Source organism: Strix aluco, chromosome 19, assembly GCF_031877795.1.
Source record: "Strix aluco isolate bStrAlu1 chromosome 19, bStrAlu1.hap1, whole genome shotgun sequence".
NCBI lineage: Eukaryota > Metazoa > Chordata > Aves > Strigiformes > Strigidae > Strix > Strix aluco.
The window spans coordinates 11,792,623-11,813,081 of record NC_133949.1 but is presented as its reverse complement, the minus strand read 5'-3'; the positions used below and the strand labels follow the sequence as shown (position 1 = coordinate 11,813,081).

General features: G+C 53.9%; 2 protein-coding genes across 2 annotated transcripts; both read left to right on the top strand.

Moving 5' to 3' along the window:
• The first annotated feature begins 2,749 nt into the window (after window positions 1-2,749).
• BHLHA9 (basic helix-loop-helix family member a9) lies at window positions 2,750-3,508 on the top strand. The gene has a single exon (XM_074844975.1). The coding sequence runs from the start codon at window positions 2,750-2,752 to the stop codon at window positions 3,506-3,508; it is 759 nt and encodes a 252-aa protein (XP_074701076.1).
• A 2,647-nt stretch (window positions 3,509-6,155) lies between these two features.
• On the top strand, window positions 6,156-19,881 carry TRARG1 (trafficking regulator of GLUT4 (SLC2A4) 1). Its single transcript, XM_074844980.1, has 3 exons — window positions 6,156-6,710; window positions 13,519-13,651; window positions 14,231-19,881. Exons 1-3 carry the CDS (start codon window positions 6,156-6,158, stop codon window positions 14,236-14,238), a joined length of 696 nt encoding a protein of 231 aa, XP_074701081.1. The 3' UTR covers window positions 14,239-19,881.
• Window positions 19,882-20,459: the final 578 nt, after the last annotated feature.

Genomic DNA, 20,459 nt, shown 5'->3' with positions numbered 1-20,459 from the left:
AGTTCCCTCTCTGTGGTTTCCCTCCGGCACAGCCGTGCCTCCCGGTGCAGCCTTCCTGAGGAGGATGGGTGGTGCTGGGACACAGCCAGGACCTGGGCAGCCCCCCAGCCTGTGTCAGCTGCCCCTTCACCACCCCATCAAGGTTTTATCTCCAGCAAGGGCTGTGCTCCCAGATGGTCCCGGCAGCTCTCACCTGGAAGCGGCGACGGTTTGGGGAGGCTGGAGGGGTGTGGGTGAAGGGCAGCCAGGCCAGGGCTCTTTGCAGGACCTGCAGCCCCCACTCTGCAACAGTGTTAGGGGCAAAGACACCCAAAACACCTTTGGGATGTGGGACCCGCGAGAGTTGTGATGATGCTGATGGGCAGGTGCCCAGTGCTCAGCAGTGCCCCAAGCCCAGTGTGTCACGTGCTGGAGAGATGGGGTATCCCTGGGGTTGAAAGCCCTTCGTGGAGGCTGGCGGGGGGGTGGTGTTTGCCATGAGTGGCCTGATTTATGCGTGGCGACGGATAATTACAGCTCTTTCATCATCTGTCAGGCAGACGGGCCCGGCAGAGCCTTACAACACATTTCTGGCTCCCCATCTCAGCCCATAAATCTCTCCAGTGCACGGCGATAAATCAGCAGGGACCGAGGGAGCAGGGCCTGAGTGGGCGTTCCTCCTGGCCTCCCACCCTGTAATGGGCACCTAGGTAGGAAGTGTCCAGGACTAGGTGGGGACGGCCCAGCGGGATGCACTAATTACAGGCGGCAGGTGGCATCCGATGACCCATGATTTACGGTCTGGCCTTGCCCGCTTCCGAGAGCTGGGGCTGTATCCCTGCAGGGCCAGGGCTGCTCAGAGTTGAGATGCTGGGAACCCCTGGCAGCACTCCCCAGCGAGCTCCCAGGGGCTGTGGGCAGGATGGGGGCAGCCTGGGGGCTGCTGTCTGCCCTCTGCCCCTGCCTCAGCCCAAACGTCACCCCAGCTGCGCCTGGCTTCATGCCCAGCTCAGTCACCTCCATGTCTGCTCTGTACTGCACCTCTAGACCTCCCACACCAGCAAAAACATTCCCACAGCAGGAATCTGTCCTGCTTAGCTGGGTTTTGGACAGGCACATCCCTAAGCGGGCCCGGCTTGCATGTCCTGCTGTTATTGCAGCATCTTGAAGAGTCCCACGCTCCTGCCGGGTAAGCCAGTGGCCAGGAGAGCATCCACTCCTGGGCAGAGAAAGACTGGGCAGCCAGAAGGCAACTGGGGAGAACAAGAGGGCCATAGTGAGCACAGGTGAGTGCTCAAAAATATTTGCAACCTTCACCTCCCTTTGAAGTCCTGCTACCTGGTCCTCCCCTCTCCCTGAGGCCCCGGCTCCTGATTTATTGGGTTCCTGGAGAAGAGGCACCTAAATTAGCTCCGACTTCAAAGACCCAAGAGAGGAGAAGGGCAATAGACAAATAACCTCCCGCTAATTGTGGCTATTGATCAAACGTGAGCCAGGACAATCAGATAGGAAGGGATGGACCAAGGGGGGCACATTCTCCTGGGGCTCTGCTTTTGCACCAGTCACCCCAACAATTTGTCAGACCCACTATGGGGCCATTTTTCAAAATGTTACCCCTTTCACAGGACGGCATTTAGCGACTGCTCGCTAATGAACTGATGGGCGAACTCATGTGGCAGCCCTGCGCTGCTCAGAGGACGGGGACCTGGCCCTCCCCATGGCCTCTGGACCCACTGCACCTGGCAAGTCCCTCTGTCCTGCCGGTTTGGGGATGCAGGGAACAAGGAGCTGCTTTCAGCATCGTCTTCCTCAGAATAAGTGCTGGACAGGCCCAGCAGCACCAGCCCAAACAGCTCTGCCCCCAGGCTCCCCGCTGTTGGGAAGGGACAGGAAGGCTCTGGAGGCAGGTAGCACTTTAGCTCTTTTATCACCTGCCCCAGTCCCTCCTGCCACATTCCTGCTTCCTGCTCCGCAGGGCAGAGGCGTGCCAAGGCCCGCACATTCCTCCACTGGCTCCCAGGGGCTGCTCCTGCCCAGGCGCCCACCTACCTCCGTGCCCACGGATGCTCCCATCTCGCTGGGGTGCAGCTGTGTGGAGCAGCCTTAAGACACTGTCTCAAAGGCTCCAACACCGTTCCTGGGGCAGGAGTCATTTTGTCCGAGACTCGCTGCTCTCCTCAGCAACCTCATCACTTCGTGCCTCAGTTTCCCCTAGGTGGGAAATAACAGAAATGCTGCAGGACCAGTGGGTGTGGGGGAGCACAGCCCAAGCCCCATGCCAGGGTGGTGATGCCCCACCGCACCATATAAAACCCAGGGATGACCTGGGCTAGGCTGAGCCACCTGCCCACCCAGCAGAGGAGAGGACAGAGCAGCACAGGGAACTCCTGCAGTGACCAAACTCCTAGCAGAGACTACAGCAACCCCAGCAATGTGTGCTTGGCAGAGGTGCTTCCCCCCTGGGGCCTGTGAGCATCCCACCACAAGCTCTGGGCACCCCAGCACCGGTGCCCCATGCTCCAGCCCAGCACCATGCTCAGGATCATCCCTGCGGGCAGAGGCCAGGCAGAGCTCACCCTGTGCCTCTCCACAAGGCAGCACACCTGCAGGCAGGTGAGGGGGGTCGGGGGCGGGGGGGGGGGAGCCACGTGATGAGAGCCCCGCGGTGGGGTTTTTAGAGGCAGCTGCGTGTCCCTGGAGGAGTGTCTCCCACACCTTGCAGGAGGCAGAACTGCAGCAGCACCTCTCCCACTCCCCTGCATCGGTGGCCATGTCCGGAGCAGCCGTGGGGAGAGGCACAGCAGCAGAGCCCGACAGCTCGGAAGAGGAGCTGGAAGCGGGGGCTGCACCTCAGGTGTGCTATGGGCAGGGTCTGTGGGTCCCCCAGGGGAGGGAAGCAGCTGCCTGCCTGGGGGACACCGAAGGGATGAAGGTGAGGAAGAGGAGCAGGCCAGTGCGCTCCAAGGCCAGGAGGATGGCTGCCAATGTCAGAGAGCGCAAGAGGATCCTGGACTACAACCAAGCTTTCAACGCCCTGCGGTTGGCCCTCAAACATGACCTCGGTGGCAAAAGGCTTTCCAAAATCGCTACCCTCCGGCGAGCCATCAACAGGATCACGGCTCTGTCCCTGTCCCTGCACGGCGCCGGGTGCTGCTGGCCCTGTGCCCACTCCGAGTGCCGCAGCCGGGCGGGGGTCCCTGCGCAGGAGCCGGGGATGAAGGCCAGTCGCCCCCAGCCCCCTTGGGAGCCCAGTTCTTCAGGCAGTGCCGGCTTGCAGCGCTGCCCTCCGTCCCCTCTCTATGCCGGGTTTTTCCCTGAGAGGCAGCTCCATCGCTATGAGAGCCCGAAGGAGGATCGCTCCGGGCCCAGCCCTGCCTATTGCTCCAGCGGGACCCATCACCCCGGGCTCCAAGGCGCCTGGCAGCAGAGATACACGGGCAACCTGCAAGACCCCCTGGCCGGCGCAGTCCCCTGGCAGCTGGGCTACTGCCAGAGCTGGGGACACCAGCAGTGCCTCCCCATCCACTGACCTGCCGGGCTGGGGGGGCCCGACGGTGCCGGGAAGGTAACGCACCCGCGAGACAAACGGGGGGAGCGGGAAGGGACTGCTGGGCAAGAGAGCAGTGCTGCGGGGTGCAGAGCTCAGCTGCGATGCTGGCGAGAGCCGTGACACCCCCCACCACGCCGTACGGGACTCCAGTGCTGCCCGGCTGCGGGTCTCTGCTCTGCGGGAAAACTGGGGAAGGTGGAAAGGCCTCTGGAAGTGCCAGCTCTGTGTTTCTTGTTGCGAGGTCTCACTGTTGCCGATTGCCACTGTTATTTATTCTCTCCTGCTTGCTCTATGACAAAACGCAACTTATAAACCTGAAGCCAGGGCTGTTAATATGTGTGGGGTGGACAGATGGGCCGTGGGGATCACACTAAAGCCCCTGGCTGGCTGGTCGCTCTGGCTCTTGCCGGTGAAGGAGAGGAGCAACAGCGGGAAAAGTTTAGTGCCCTGGGACTTTTGATGTTAAACTCATTGGTGCAGGCGTTTGTGCCCAGCAGATTTGCGAGGCCAGGCAGGGAGGGGAGACAGATATCAGCTTTCAATAAAACGCACCCAACCGTTTGCAGTTTCCTCCTGATTGTGGCAACGTGGCTCTGGTGGGACAGGCCGGTAGCGTGTTCCAGGCCAGTCCCAGTGGTGGGGAGGAAAGGGGGGAAATTTTACTAAAAAGGCCCTTTTGGGCCCTTCCCTCTGGCTTAGAAAGCTCCAACCAGCTGGGAGGGCTCCCTTCTGCCCGAGGCTCAGCAAACTGGAATTGTTGCAGGAATTGGGCAGGGTTTTACAGCCACGCACACCACAACCAGCAGATTTTTGGATAGAGCAGATTGCATTGCGTGATTCCCACGGTGCTGAGACCCCGTGGAGCTGCTCCAGCCCTGCTGCTCTCGCCCCGGTGCTCCCAGCTGAGCCCCAGCACTGGCTGCCAACACACCAAGGGCAGTGGGGCACATCCTGGAACAACCATCTCAACCCTCCGCTCTGGTGTGCCAGTCCCTCCCCAAGGCCTTCTCCTCCTCCTCCTCCTCCTCCCTTAATCCCTGGGTGGGACAAGGGAGCTGAGCAACGAGCAGAGGAAAGCTAGCAGCAGCCAGGAGAGAGAGCTCTTTGCTCAGCAAAGGAGCCTCTTTAAAGTGCTGCCGGTGTGAGGCATCTTGGCTTTAATCTCCAACAGATGTTCTCCTTGCCAGGAGAAGGCCTGCAGCGATGGCCACTGAAGGAATCCTGCTTCTCCTAACAGCAACCCTGCTCTGGGTGGCTTTCCCTGCTCTGGCTCTCCCTGGAGCAGCGCATCCCCCTGCTCTGCCTCATCAGTACCCATCACATGGGGAGTGAGAGCCCAGCAACACCGACATTCAAAGACAGTTTAGGTGAAACCAAGCCCTAACCCCTCCCTTCACTCAAATTTACATCTCCAGGTTTTACCCCCAGCTTTGGTGGTCAAAGTGAGACAGGTAGAAGCAAATGGCCAGAGAGGCAGGAGCAGGGTGGGAGGCATAACCCCGTGAGACCCTGTGAAGCAGAGTCACTCCACTGCTCTCAGGTTCACGTTTATGAAACGTGGGTCCTAATTCTGTCTGGAGGCTGCAGGACAGGATAAATCCCGGGGGGGCAGCAGCCAGGCAGGCTCTGGGCAGGGCTGGGCAGCAGGCCCCAGCTGGCAGCAGGCTCTTTGGGCACCTCTCGGAGAGGCAGAAGGTGCTGGGTGTGCCCCGTAGATGGCACTCACTGCCAGGGAAATCCCTGACAAATTTGGAACTGAAGCAGAATGGGTGGAAAACATCCATCTTTGTCAGGCATCCAGGCTCTGTGGGTTTATTTTACCCCTCATTCCTGCCCCTCACAGCACCCCCCACTCCCAAGGATGCTGTTATTTGCTTTAGAGCACATAAACCACCCCTGCACCAGCACCCTTTCTCCTTTGCAGGTCCTATGTAGGGACACAGTATCTGTCACTGATCGGGTGTCCCTGTCCCCAGCTGCTGTGTCTCCAGAGTCACCCACACGCAGCGAGGGCAGAACAAGCTCAACACAGCGTGCCCAGAGTCTCCTCTCAGCCTGCAACTGGAGAGGATGTTTTCCCAGAGTGACTGGAGCCAGGGGTACCCCCGGGCACCCCCACACTGCCCAGACACCATCACACCTCCGGGCAGCCCCTGCCTGCCCGCAGTCCTGCGCAGGCACAGGGCAGCTCAAGCCCCTCTCCGCAGCCACGAGGGGTTCGTGGGGCTGGTCTGTGTCGCATGTCCCCCACCTGCCTGGGGAAAGGCTTTCAGCCAGGAGGGCCGCAGGGACAGCAGGGCTGTGTGCTCCGGCACCCCGCACAGAGCTGCCCCCCCCCATCCCCCTGCACCCCCGGGGCTGGCGGCGGCACCAGCGGAGCCCACTCAGGGCTGGGCTCTCACGTACCGCTGCAGCGAGGCGGAGCCCGGGGAGCCCCCGGGAAGAGCCGGGGGTCGGTGTGGCGGGACAGAACCTCGGGCTGGGCCGGGCTGGAGGCGACAGGGGACACCCCGGCTTTCCCACCGCTCCCTCCCGCCGCATCCCCGGGGGCAGCGGCACCGCCTGCACCGGGTCGGGCGGAGGCTGAGCGCGGTCCGAGGGGCGGGGGAGTGGGGGACAGGACGGGATGGGGACACCTCGGGGGCGGTCCGCGGCCCCGATCCTGCCCCGGGGGCTGAGCCGGGCTGGCCCCTCCTCCGGCACGGCCTCCCGCGGGGCGGCGGGCCCCGAGCGCAGAGCGGCGGCGGCGGGGCGAGCTCCGAGCCCGCTCCGCCGGGCCATGGCGAGCGGCGGCTCCGCGCCCGGGGGCTCGGGCTCGGGCTCGGGCTCGGGCTCGGGCACGACGCTGCCCACCCGCTTCCAGGAGACCGAGAAGCTGCTGGCGGCGACCGACGGCCGGGAGGAGAAGGGCCTCCGCGGCTCCAAATCCTTCACGGCCGCCTTGCCCGGCGAGGCGGAGCGCAACGGGCACGGGCTCGCCTACAAGTCGGTGTCGGTCGGGCACCTGGAGGCGGCCCCGCTCTCGCCGTCCCGGCTCAGCCTGGGCAGAGCCTCCTCCACGGCCACCAGCACGGCGGCACCGGAGCAGGGCCGCCCGCGGGACTACCTGGTTCTCGCCATCTTCTCCTGCTTCTGCCCCGTCTGGCCCATCAACGTCGTGGCCCTCGTCTTCTCCATCATGGTGAGTGCGGGACCCGCCGTGCGCCCGGGGCCGGGCCCGGTTCCCGCCGCCCTCGACGGCTGGAGCGGGGCCGGGGCCGGGCCCGGGGCCGCCGGAGCTGTCCGCGGTGCTGCACCGGCGGGGAGCGGGGCCGCGGCGGGGAGCGGGGCGGGAGGAGCCTCCGCCGGGGGCTCGGCCGTTGCCATCGGGGTCCGGGAAAGGCGGGCAGGGAGCGGCGGCCGAGCCCCGGACAGCTCGCGGGATGGGGATGGAGCGCGGCGGCCCGGGATTCGGGGGTGGGATCCGGGCACACGCAGGGCAGGGCTCCGGGAAGCCCGGTGGCTCGGGGAAGCCCGGTCCCTTGCCGCCAGGCAGCGGTCCGGAGCGACTCGCCGGGCTTCCCCGGGAAGGAGCTGCGAGGCGAAGCGGGGACAGGGATCCCCCCCCTCCGCCCCTCCTGGCAGCCGAGCACAGCCCTGCAGCCCTGGGGACACCCCGGCTGGAGGCTGGTTCCTGTCCTCGGACACTTCAAAGGGACAGGCTGCACCTGCGGCTCTTTTAGTTGCTCCGAAGAAGCGATTTTCTCCATTAATCATCCCCCACGCCTCAGCAAAGACACCAACATCGGAGCAGGGGAGAATAAAGCCAGCCGGCCCCCCTCCCATCTCAGGTGCAGGGGGCTCAGTCAGCGCAGCCCTGCAAGTACGGCCACCCCCTTACCCATCGGGATGCCCCACTGCTGTACAGTCCCCCCGGGACCTTTTATGCCCCTGATTTGCAACAGAGGCAAATCTTTCCTTTGAAAATCAGCTCAGGGAAAGCAATTACCAGCTTACCACACTAAAATACACTGAGGGGCACCCGCATCCAGCACTTCCCCAAAAACCACCACCAACTTGAAGACAGACACTGGCAGTTGCCACAGAAAGCCCTCTTGAGAGACCAGTTTCCATTTTGAGGAGGAATCATCATTTCTGCCAGTGCCAGCTGTCATCTGCGTAGTACAGTTGTGTGGTGGAGCCTGTTTAGGCAGCATACGGGGAAGCCAGCCAGCCTTGTTTGGCTTCGCGCTGCAACGAGAGGGAAAGCAGCTGGGTATTGCATATCCATGGTAATAAACAAGGGCTCTCATGGGGATTTTCCAACCACATTAGCCTTCATGCAAAATAGATTCTCACACTCTTCCTTGCAGGCGTTAGAGCCTCCAGCATGGTGGGGATGTGCCTTGGGCCACATAAGCCCTGTGGAGTAGAAGAGTAAGCAGTGAAAAAAGAGCAGGAGGCAGTTAATACTGCTAGACAGCGCAGTCCTGGGGTGTATTTACTGTGTTAAACACAAAGGGAGGCAGGGCCAACAAGGCAATAAGGCTATTTGGCTGCCCTCTGCTTCCAAGGCCCTTGACAGCATTGACCAGAGCCCAGCCAGAGCTGGGGAAGGGGATGCGCAACCCCAACCCTCTGGGGCCACTGAGCCAGCAGGCATACTAGGATGAATTTGTTCTCCAGGACAAGGTTTCTAGCACACACAGCACATTAGTAGCCAGTGCGCATCCTCTGGCCCCTTCACAGTCATCCCTGTGCTCCCTGTCCCATGGAACACTTAATTTATTACTGCCCTGGCCATGCCTGTGCCATCGGCCCCCACCCCCTTCCAGCCAGGGACCCCCACACGGTGCCAGCGGAACAGGAGGAGGAGTGATCCTTGCTCTGTGCTGACCCTGGGGAGCCAGGGAACATCTGGCTGGGTCCTCCTGCCAGCAGGAACAGCTCTTGGAGCATCAGCTGATGTTTCACCTCCTTACACCAGGGAGAAATTCAGTTCCCAGTTACCCCTGAGGTTCCCACAGGCTTAGGTCTCCCCACAGAATAAAACCCAGGAGTGCCTGACCACGCACAAATCTGAGCAGGAACCAGGTTTTTGTGATTCCTGGTGCCTGGGCGGGGAGGGGGGCCTTCTCACAATGTGCTGACATTCCTTTAGCTCTGCAATTGTATTTTTCTTTCCTAAGTCAATGCTTTTTGCACATGAAAGCTTTTTTCTGGGTAATAAGCATCATCCAGAGAGGAAAGCAAATGAATGCTTTTGGGTTTAGTATCTCATAAATCATTTTTCAAAAGCTGCTCTCAGATCCCAGCAGGGCCTACGGCCAGAGGTGGAAAAAAAAAATCTGCTCTAACCCCCAGCCTGTTCTTGATAAGGCTGGTCTTGTGGAAATGAGTTATCTGGAGGTTCCTCCACTGACCCTTGGATGCATTTTTTTGACCAAGTGAGGATCTGGCTGCACCAAGGGGCTCCGGTCTCCCCCTGAGCCAGAGAGTGGGACTGATGGACACGAGGGCAGCGCGGCCCGTGGGACCCATCTCAGAGGTATTGCAGGGCACGGCCAGATACCACACACACACACACACACACACACACACACACGCTGTATTGCTGTGATTGAATCCCTCCCTTTCCTACCAAAGTGCAGCCACACTGGGGGAAGAAGTAGAGAGGTCACTTACCAGCGTACAAAACTCCAAACAAATGAAGTGAAGTGGAAAAGAAAGGTAACTCCAGCCAGAACTAGCCTATAGTAACGCCAAGGGCAATTCTGCACAGCCCTTGGTGTCCAAAATAAGTACTGTCATTCCTGAAAGACGTGGGAGAAGTCAAACTATCCTTGCTCATTTTAAATGGCACAGTCATCTATCTAAGTCTGATGTTGACTTATACCTCTCTCAGAATGTTTTCATCAACAAAACGCAAGTGTTGAGGATTAATGATTTATTCTGAGTAACTGGTGGAAGGCAGCAGAGTGCATCCAAAGCTGGTTCATAAATAGGGAAAGACTGCAGGGAAGAGGAGGTGACAATTCGTCTTCTCCGTCCCTGGGACTAGCACAGAAGAGTAATTGTCTTCATTTGCAACAAGACAACTTAGGTGATCTATTAGGGAAAAAACCTTTCTGAACAGTAACTTGAACAGGTAACAGTTTGAAAACAGGTGAGATTAATAACTCCTTTGAATCACCCAGACTTACCTGGCCCCGTGGGTGCTGTGGTACAGCGTGCCCTTCCAGCCCCACTCCTAGGGTCCTTCAGATTTTCTAATGTAATACGGAGTCTCTTGGCACACACACACTGACTCACTCCCCCGGAGCCCTCAAGCCTTTCTGAGATATTCTGCCTCGGCGAGTCTCGATTAATAAACAAGATGTTCATGTTTTTATGTGGAAAGCAAAACACAGGATTAGTGATACTAGAGAGCTATAATCAAACCGTTCCACACCAATGAATAATATATGTACAGTAACAAATGCTTGCTAAACACCCCATGCCAATGCTGATGTATTTTTCATAATTGTTCAGGATAAATGAGCAGTAAACACTTCCAGAAGCTGTAGTGATAAATATATCAAATTCGTTAGCCTATATATTTTTCCCAGAAGACAGCTAAAACTGCATATCTCACTGCAATCTAACCCACACCCTACAAAAATATCACACTTGTTACAAAAATCTGAGCCTAAAATTCCCAAATGTTGGAAGCTGCCAGTGAGCAGGGCAGGGATCCTGTCAATCTCCAGGCTACCGTGTCCTCCCCATCCCTCCCCACCAGCCCATGAGGCGTCATTTTGTCATCTGTTCTGTAATGAAAATAGGTTCTTGGCTGCATCCCATCGATCTTAGACATGGTCTGTCAAATGTGCTGTTGAGACCAGAAGAAACAAGGTCTTGAGCTCTCTTGGTGTCAGCGGTGGGGATGTTGTTATACAGGGTGGTATGTGAGCAGAGCAGGAGGTTTGCAGGGATGCAGTGGAAGCAACCATCTGTTTGAGGCTCCGCTGTGTTATTTACAGGGTGATACAAACTAAAACGAGTACGTGGAAACCTTCAAAGCTGCATTTTACCTACCTGAGCAGTATGGAGCAGCCCTGGACTGGGGACCTTTTGACCATGGTGCTGCCAAGGGGGTAGTGGTATTAATACCACTATTATTATTAATGGGTATTTGTATTGCTCTTGGTATTAATACCAAGCAGGATGAACAGGAAATGGGGTAGTAACATCAAGTATTCATTTGTTTGAATTCTCAATGATGTTTCATGGTTAGTGCTGGAGCTGTGCTAGGCCTCCTGACTCTTAATTTTCTTTTTTTTTTTTTTTTAAACATTTGACAAACCCTTCCCAGTGCAGTTGTTATTTCTGAGATATGAATTTCTTGAAAGGAAAATGGGATTGTTTTAAGACACTTCCACCTTTAACTCTTATTAACTAGCACATTTTATTTTTTTAACTCAGGGTTTTCCCAGTTTTAGCCACCATGCTCCAAAGGGAGGAGCCGGCACACGGTATTGGGCTGCAGGGATCTGCCCACCCCAGAGTCTGCCCCACATCTCCCTCTTTCTGCTGAAACCTGGCTCAGCCAAGGCAGCATGGCTGGAGATGGACAGGGCAGGGGAAGAAGCCTTTAATCCATGTAAAAATGTTAAATACTGAAAAGCATCTCTAAAGAAAGAGTAACTGCTTCAAGGCAGTTAAAGTATCTACAAAACCCCATCCCCCGTGAAGTCGAGGGCAATTTTACTCAACTCCTCCACCGGATCAAGGTGACAGACCCGTGTGTTGGGCTTCCTCCTCCTTGCCCCAGTCTCTCCTCCAAGCCTGCCTTGCCTCCCTTCCCCCCGACTCCAAGCCTTCCCAACCAGGTGAAAATGTTACCAATTGACCTTAAAACTCCTTATCCAATTTCCCTCCCTTCCCGATGGGTTTCATGGGAGGCAGAAGGGCGCTGCGTGAATTCGGGAAGGCTTTTTGGTCTGGAGAGCCATGCTAATCGCAGACCGTCTGCCTCTTCCCGAGCAGGGAGCTCCTGTTTTGCTGATGGAGGGGCTCCAGCCTCTCCACCACACGCGCAGCGAATGCTGACGCACGGTGAGTAATTTCACCGTAATAACCTCACCGTGGTACTGCACAGCTGCCCTTCTGCTAAGTGCTAGGTCCTCCCTCAGCCAAGTGCAAGAAGCCCAGCACACTCACTCCAGCAGGCTGGGGAGCACTGTGGGCTCCTCTCTCAGCAGTAATGCTTCTCCCTCACCAGGAATTCTTACTTCCAGTATTTGTCACTTGGGAACCAAATTATTGCCAATTACAAGAGGAAGAAACAAGATCGGTCCTTATTTAATCACTTACTCTGAAGGTTTATGATGCATCTGTGTATTATACTTTTTCTGATGAGCTGTGCTTGGTCTTCAGGTTGCTGTGGGTGGTTGGCATAGGTGGAGGCTTCTCTTGCCCAGCGGGTCAGCAGTGCTGCAGTAAGAGAGCTGGCGCTGAATCTCAGAGGAATCAGGCCACAGCATCACCCTCGCTGCCCCGTCAGGCACCAGGCAAGGTCTTGGTGAGCCCACGCTCATCCAATCTTATGTCTTTCCCCTTTGGGTGTGAACCCAAATCCTTCTCAACCCCATCCAGCCTCTTTGGCCCCAGCAGCACTGCTGGGCAGACCTTGGGGAAGCTTCACTAACCCCCCTGGAGGTGCCCTGGGGTCTGGATCTCTGCCGAGCCCATGAGTGGCCAGCCCTGACGAAGCAGTGAAAAGCAAAGTTTCCAAGGGAATCTCCAAGTTGTGTTCACAGAATCACAGAATCATGCAGGTTGGAAAAGACCCTTGGGATCATCGAGTCCATTTTCCATCTGCCCTGAGTTGTCACCTGTCCCCAAAGACAAGGACTGCTGCAATTTATCGCACCGAGTGCCTCCCGTTAAGACACCAGTGCCCACCAACAGCAGTGCCAGGCAAGCCCTGTTTTAGCTGCAACTCTTGAGGATCTCTTTTCATCCCTTAATGAGTCCACACACAACAATTTCCAGGCACCTACTAGTGCCATTCCCCATCCCATTGCTCAGCCCTGCCACAGCCAGGGAGCCTTTTCTTTTAGTTACAGAGCAGAGGAAAGCTTTCACTGAGCTGCCTGAAGAAATCAATAGAGCAGCAGGGGAAATCACAATGAAACTAGAAGCAGAATAGAGAAGCTATATGGACTATTCCTTCCCGCCCCACAGCACACACGAGAGCAGGAATTCACTGTAGGAGGACTGCATTTAAAAACAGAGACGGTGAACACAACCCATCTATGTTGATGCAGAAATTCAGAGTAATGCAGAGGCACCAAAGCACATCCCATCACAAGATGAAAGCCAGCAGTTACTGCCTGCTTTATCAAAGCCTGTTCCTCTCGCCAGCAAAGAGCCCACATGCTGCTTTGGAAACATCACTGCTTTTTTTTTTTTTTTTTTTGGTTTGTCAGTGATAGTTAAACTCACAATCTACATTACTTCTCAATACATAAATTTGCAGAAGACGATGGAGGCAGCATACTTTTCCTGTACGCAAGCCGCAGAAGGACAGTGGTACCCCTGGGGATCCAGTCCCCCTGCGCAGGCCCCGTACAAGTGAGCTGCTTTGAGGATTGAAGTCAAGAATATCAGGGTTTTCCATGAAAGAGTCAGAGAGGGGCTGGGGCTGTGCTGTGCCACCTGTCCCCCCACCGGGGCTATTTCTTAGTCACTCCAACAAAAGACAGACTTGAGCCAGTCCAGCTCCTACCCAGGGCAAGCAGAACAGCATCCCAGGTGGGCTTCTCCAGGCATGTTGGTTTAGCAGGACCACAGGCTGTCAAAGCTGTAGGCTCACAGAGGGGATTCACATGCCATCCTGGGAGAGGCCAGGAGGGCAGGTCCAGCACCCCTGCTGACGTAGCAGCTCTCGTTTTGGGGACTGCAGCCAGAGAATCACCCCAGAGCCACAGTTGTTCTCAAGACCCTCTTTCTGTGTTTCCCCCCAGTCAAGGAACAGCGGGCAGCAAGGGGACATGGACGGAGCCCGGCGACTCGGCCGCATGGCCAGGCTGCTCAGCATCGTCTCCATTATCCTGGGGACCATCATCATCGTGCTCTACGTTTCACTCAGCATCAGAGGTAACATTTCTTTCCTTTTCCCCAGCCCAGCTAGAGCAGGAACCTCATCCAGCTCCCGTCTCTGGCCCAGTTTATAGGACACCTGCCCACCATCACCCTAGGGCAGGTGGTGCTCCATTCCCACCCAACCGCGGTGGTAGAGCACTGAGCACCTCTGTGGTCCAGGCTGGTTTGGCCATCACCAGCTGCTCACACACTTGCAAAACACCTTGGAGAAGGGGCTCCTTGCAGTAGCAACACACACACTGTTCAAAGGACCAGAATGGAAAGTCCTCCCTGTGCTGTCCCACAGTGCAGTGGTGACCATACAAGGTCCCCCTGGTGAAAGGTCTCGCCCTGGCAAAGGCTGTGGCGGGTTTAGAAGAGTGTAGCGGGGTAAAAATTGAAGGGTTTCAGGACACAAATCAACCTGCCCAGAAATGTAATCCCAAAATGTTTGGGGAGCCTCTCAAACACAAACACACCAGCATGCAGGTCAGGCGAATGGGAACCTCAGAAACACACAAAACCCAAACCATGAGCATAAGGGAAACTTTGGTGACTACTGGAAGCTGCCCTAAGACTCTCTTTATTTTACAGTTTCCTAGAAGATGTTTTAGCATGCAAATACCTCGAAGAGGAGGAAGACAACTTTCCTTTTGGGGTTTTTACTTTCAGCCTTGCAACAAAAAATTGTCACAGTGTAGGTGGGCAGCCCTAGACAGCCTGCTCTGGAGCGCCGTCTGAAGGAACGCATGCTTCTACTTCACCGCCTCTTGGAAATGAGTTTGTACAAGTGATGGGATAAAAAACATCGCAAGAAGGAATGGGAGTGAACATCAGACGTCGAGTGGAGAGGAGAAGGGGGAAATCCACTACCTCATTCCCCTCCAGCAAAACTCACGGAGTGGGGAGACAACTAAAGTACAGGAGGAGGAGAGAGTTTCAAGAACGAAGCGTATTTTAAAAGAAAATTTAAGGCAAGAACAGGACATTTTGAGGAATCCTCCTAAGAGTTTTGGCACAAGTCACTGAATTTTTGGGGGGTTGTTGGTTTTTAAATCATCAAATTCTCTGTCTCTACAAAAAAAAACAAAAAAAAAAACAAAGCTCAAACTGCCATCAGGAGCTGAAAGCTGTTCCATGGAGGAGGAGGGAGAGCAGAGCTGCAGCGGGACCATGACTCTGCTCCGAACAAAATGCAGCAGCAAAAGCTGGAGGATGTGGTGGGTGCTTTTGTATTTTTGATGAAAAAAAAAAAAAAAAAAAAGAGACAATGACCATTTGCATGCCTTTGGGAATGTTCTCTATGTCTGTTCCTATGAGCTCTTTTATCACTTAGGGCAGATCTCAGAGCTGACAGAGCAGGATGTTGCTGCATGAGAACGCCAGGCTCCTCCTCACCCCGATCCCATGGTGGGGTTTTTAATGGAAGGAAAAATAATGCTTTCTCTGTGAACCCACACGTTTCTCTCTCTGTGCACCCAAAGTGAGGGTAATACTCATGGCGCTGAGAAAAGAGCCTGGTTCATCTGTAGCAGCAGTACCAAGGCAGGGAGAGCCCGTTTTACCCACTTACACTTTTATGTCATGTCATGTCCATCACACAAAAGCTTCAGTGTGATCCAGCCCCTGCCACTGTCAGTGCTTATCTCCCCGATCCTTTTGGGCTTCAGCTTAGGGCCTTCCAGGAGATTTTCAGAGGCATGGAAGAGTTTAAGATCCTTGCTCCTGTCCCTCCACCCCTCACATGCTCTTCTGCATTTCTGAAAATCTCCAGCATCCCCGGAGCTGGCTGGGGTCAGTTCCACAAGTAGTATTATTTTTTAATGTTTTATATTTAACATAACAAGAAAATAGACTTTGCTTCTCCCGATCTGCCTATACATCCCCCGTGCCCCTCCACGTCTTCCACACCGCGCAGCTCCTCGGCTGTTTCCCTCGGGATCTGATCCCACCTCGCTCCCTCCAGCCCCATCCCCTCTTCCTCCCCTCCCCCTGTCCTTGCTGGTTGTTACTGGGGTTGGTCCTCTATCCAGCCACCCAGACTATGCAAAGTTTCATCGCCTGTTATTTTATTCAGGCTTTGTAGATGGCTTCTGGCCATATCCATTGGCTCCGTATTAGCTGAGCCTCTCTCTTTTATCAAAACTTTGCGGGCACAAGTACCTGGCCAAGAGCTGCACTCCCCATCCTTTCTGTTGTCTCCAGCTGACAGCCTGGGACTTAGAAATATGGACTGCACCGAGAAATAAGGTGTTCCAGGGCACTTCTGCTCCCTACCACCAATCTCCTGAAAAAAACCCCAAACCTTAGACCAAATCTAATGCTTTGGAGGCTTGTCTACATGGAGAATCTACTGCACACCATAAGAAGCTCCACAACATGGTAACTGCTTGGCACTAACTTCTCTGGTGTATGAGCAGGCACACGTGTGCACGTGGGGTCAGCACAGGGGAGTGGTCCACTGTAAATCCACACTTAGTTACTCTGCTGATGTGCAAAGCCATGGGCATCTCTGTGAAAATTCTCTTGTCACCTGTTTGATTGCTCCTCTTTAAAGTGTTTCGTTTTCCTAGGCATTATTTGAATCCAGGGGCTATGAAAGCCAAATCCCCTAGACATGCTGTTAACATTTTTCTCTACGTTAAAAGGGATTCCAGGGACTCACAGCAATAGCACATCACTACAGCACTTTCTTGGGCTCCATTCCCATCCGCCCCTTTGCCAGTGCTTTATTACACACTATTGGCTTCTAAAATGGACCAAATTTGCAACCTTTCTTTTGCAGTTCATTTTTTGTGAGCTTCAGCAAACAGGGGCCACTGAGCGTTGCTGGGGGTGAGCTCCCACCCACAGCTGCTGCCCGGGTGACCCTTGGCACCAGATCTCTTCTTCCTGAGCTCATCAGAAACCCACCCTTGGAGATTCAAACTCTCATCTTATGGCTGATGACATCCCATCAAACCCCCCAAACATTTCCTTCTTTAACACTTGAACCTGAAAGCTGCTTGCTGGGAAACACGCACTATTTTTTCTGAGCTACATAAGGGCAGTGCTGCCTGCCCGTGCATCTTCTGCCCTTTGCTCTTCGAGCTGCTGAAATTCAGCTTATGGGAAGAGCCGAGCAAGCTCCTCCCTGGGCAGGAAGAGCCGACATTCAGGGAAAACTGCCGCAATGAGTTATAGTACTTGAGAGCGCCAAGTATTTATTAAGTAAGAATTTAAATGCTCTTTTATCATTACATAAAGCCTTTCATCTAAAGTGCTTTACCACATTTAAAGGATTAAACCTTGCCACCCCTCATGAGGTGGGTTAGCATTACGCTGCTTTAATTGCACCGATGGCAAAGTTGCTCAGAGTCACATGCACTGTGCAGCTCCAAAAAGAAACCCATTTGTCTTTCTCCTCCCTAACAGAACCATGTATGAATACAGATTTCCTTTGAACCTTTTTCCAAACGGATTGAGGCAAACACACACTACACTTCAAAATGGACTGGGATACCTGCAGTCATAGGAACAAGGGGGCTTTTATAGGCAGCTGCAATGGTCCTTGCTGGGAGAAGTCTCAGGCTGGTGAGCACAGAGCAGTAGAGGTACCAGAATTGATCTGAATGCAGAAGGCAGAAGCTTTCCCAAAAAACCCACGATGATGATTTGTTGTACGCACCCAAACGTGGTTTGTGCCTCAGACATTAGCCTATATCAGTGGGCTGTTGAGGCAACTGCTTCTCATCTTACTATTAAATATAATAAAAAAGAAAAACTAAGACACTTAAATTCCTTTCATTTTAAAATCTTCTTTCTGATTAGATACAATTGTTCTGCGCTCTTGAATACAGCTTTTTTTTTTCTTATCCTGCATTTAAATCCAGGGGAAAGCCTCTACAATTACTCCGGACAAAATATTTTCTCTCCATGCAACCTAGAAAAATAACCCCCCCAGAGTTATCTGGAAAGTCTCTTCTCTGTGCTCTCCCCCAACTTCCCCATACATTTTGCAGCCTGATATTTTGCAAAGGTTTTGCCACTAGATCCTTGCTCTTCGTGTCACACACAGTTTTACCCAGCTCAGCTGCCTATTTGGCTTTTTTGGGTTCATTAGCTTGTATTTGCGAAGGAAGAAGTTGCTGAGCCCCCAACCCTTGACACACGCCTCACCCACAACTGTGTTCTGAGGAGGTAAATCATGGCAGAATTTCATCCTGAGGCCAGCTGCAGGCATGGTTCCTCCTTTGGTCTACATCTGGGAAACCACAGCATCCCTCATGATTTTTTGCTAATTTAGTGTTCACCTAAGAGCAAGCACCTTTTCTTCCACATCCAGGCACAACCTCTCCTCTCTTAACTTTGTCCTTTGTGTCTTTAGCTCACAAAAGGGTGATCACAAAAACCATGTCATGAAAAGACTTACCCTCTCCATCCCCACAAACAAGCCCTATTACTTATGTCACAGCTCTTTGCCACCTGCTGCTGCCTCCCCTAAGCACACACGTCAGAATCAAGCTTCCTGTGTTTGCAACTATAATAGTCATGAAATCCTCAGGATCGGGCCAACTTCTACCCCCTAGTAAAGCAGGCAATAGGGGAGAGGCGAGAGATCCAAGTGATGAGGTGGCAATTCATCCTTACCTGACAGCAAAGTTGAGCTGGTAGGAGGATAGCTTGCTGAAGAGATGGAGAAGGTGGGAAACGTCTCTAAATGTAAGTTCAAGTAGGAGTTACGATCGACAAGTGTGAGGTCCTGGTGGGATATAAATACACGGTTTGCGCTGCTCAGGAAGCCTCTGAGCAGAGCACATGGCTGATGGCACCTCTCTGGCATTGGTGGCCCTGGGCCCCTCTCGCCAGGGTTTGGGGGAGAGTTAGACTCTGAGGGGTAGCACAGAAGGGCCCTTGCTGGGTACAGCAATGCTGGATCAAAGGTTTAAGCTGAAGAAGCAATCTGCTGCTGCCGAGAAGACAAGCCAGCTTGGTTTCACGCCAGCTTCTTGTAGGATGCAATGACTGATGGTCAGAAAAGGTCTAGCAGGAGTCAGTTGGTCACAGCAACACGCTGGCTGGTGCCCGCCCAGGTGCCTGTGGAGGAGACCAAAGGGATTTGAGCACAAAGGGAGGAAAGAAAGCAACAAAAGATTCGATTTCAAAGTTTGCTGTGTTTAATGATGGGTTTGCTTTTTCTGGTCAGTATTTCACTCCATTCCAGTTTACCTCCCTCAGCCCATCTTTGTGAGTTTAATGTGCTTTCCCCTCAGCATTTCTGCTCCTAGAGTAATGCACGTGTCTCACAGGCTCTTCCCTCCTATCCTCTGCCTTTCCTTTAATCCAGGACAGGTCTTGTTGGCACTGAGATGTCATCACTGGGCTTCACTGAAAGGGGTTATCAAGGGGTAGGGAACCTGCTCCCCCTAAGGCTCTGACCCAGGCTGGCTACAGACTCAAGCATTAACGTTGCAGTAGTTGACCTTCCAAATACAGACTTCTCCATGTAGACAAGGGGAGCAGATCCTGCCTTTTATATAAAATTAAAACTCTGTTTCCATTCGGTCTGAGTCCAGGGAGAGGCTGCAGAAACGCACCCACTGGGCTGGTCCCATGACTGACTGACTTTCTTCCTGATACCCCCAACCTTGCCCTATCACTTTGTTACTTATCACAGAACCACAGCCAAGGATGCACAGTCAAGCTGAAATAATTTCACATTTAAGGTTGATTTTCTTTCAGCGTACATCCTTTAATTTTGGCAAAGACAGGTTTGGACTGAAAACTCCTGTGCTTGGGCACAAGCCAAGGGGGTGGTGGGGGAAAGTAGCCTTTTCAAAGTGGGAATATTTGTAAAGCATTTGCTAACACCAGTAGGTAGCGAAATTCAAAACTATAAATACCCATCCAGGATAAGAAACATCAGAAAGGGATCGTGTGCAGGATTCACCAAGGCAACCCTGAGACCACTTCAGAGCAGGTGCCCTTGTTAGTTGGTGCCCAGGACACGATCCTTTGTGTGGAAGTGCAGGGTCTATCCTCCCCCACTGCCACAACCACCGTCCAGGCACCGGCTCCTCCTGTTTTGAAGTCAAACTGGAAGAGCCGTGTTTCACACACAGCACGAACACATCAGGAACTGCAGCTGGGCACTTCTCTTTGCTGATGAATGTTTCTTTTTCTGCAGGATGATATGGTATATCTTATATACTTTCTTTGTATTTCTTGGCATGAGAAAAAATTAAAATGTAACATGCATGGTCAAAGCTGAACTTGTTTCTTCTGTCTAAATGAGAAAAAAAATATCCAAACTACTCATTTAACTATTGCTTCACACTCCAAGAGCAAGTAGATCAGCTGGTATTTTGGATGCAGTGGGTTGCAGAGACATATAAGCAAAAGGCAGAGGGAAACAGCAGAGCAGAGAAAGGTCCAGACAGATCAGCCTTGTGCTGCAGAGGGAAGCGGCACCAAGCTCCTCGGGAAGCACAGCTATTGTGGGAGGTCTCCTCCGGCCATGCCACAGGGCACGCCTGTCCGGGGAAGCCAGAGAAATCCTCCCTGCTTGAAGCACACAAGGATGGGACAGGGAGTAGCCATGGGGAACGGCTTCTCGTTGCTGGCCCTGCCACTGCAGTTCGGTATTGTAGTGCACAACCAAGTATGAGAGAACAAATTCCAACTCTGCTCAAAAACCAGAATTATTGATCAAAACCATAGATTTCAAGAACAAATAGCAATATTTGGTCTCCACTCAAAATGCAGGCTGCTCCCAGGAAACAAGTTCTTTTTAAAGTTTCTTAAGCCAAGGCTTGAAAATTCAGTCATTACCAAAAACATTGGC

What these genes read in the sequence shown, in the direction of transcription:
- TRARG1 (XM_074844980.1), top strand. Translation starts at nt 6,156, where the DNA reads ATGGGGACACCTCGGGGGCGGTCCGCGGCCCCGATCCTGCCCCGGGGG. An exon ending in CCCTCGTCTTCTCCATCATG is followed by an intron (nt 6,711 to 13,518) that starts GTGAGTGCGGGA and finishes GTTTCCCCCCAG; the next exon opens with TCAAGGAACAGCGGGCAGCA.
- BHLHA9 (XM_074844975.1), top strand. Translation starts at nt 2,750, where the DNA reads ATGTCCGGAGCAGCCGTGGGGAGAGGCACAGCAGCAGAGCCCGACAGC.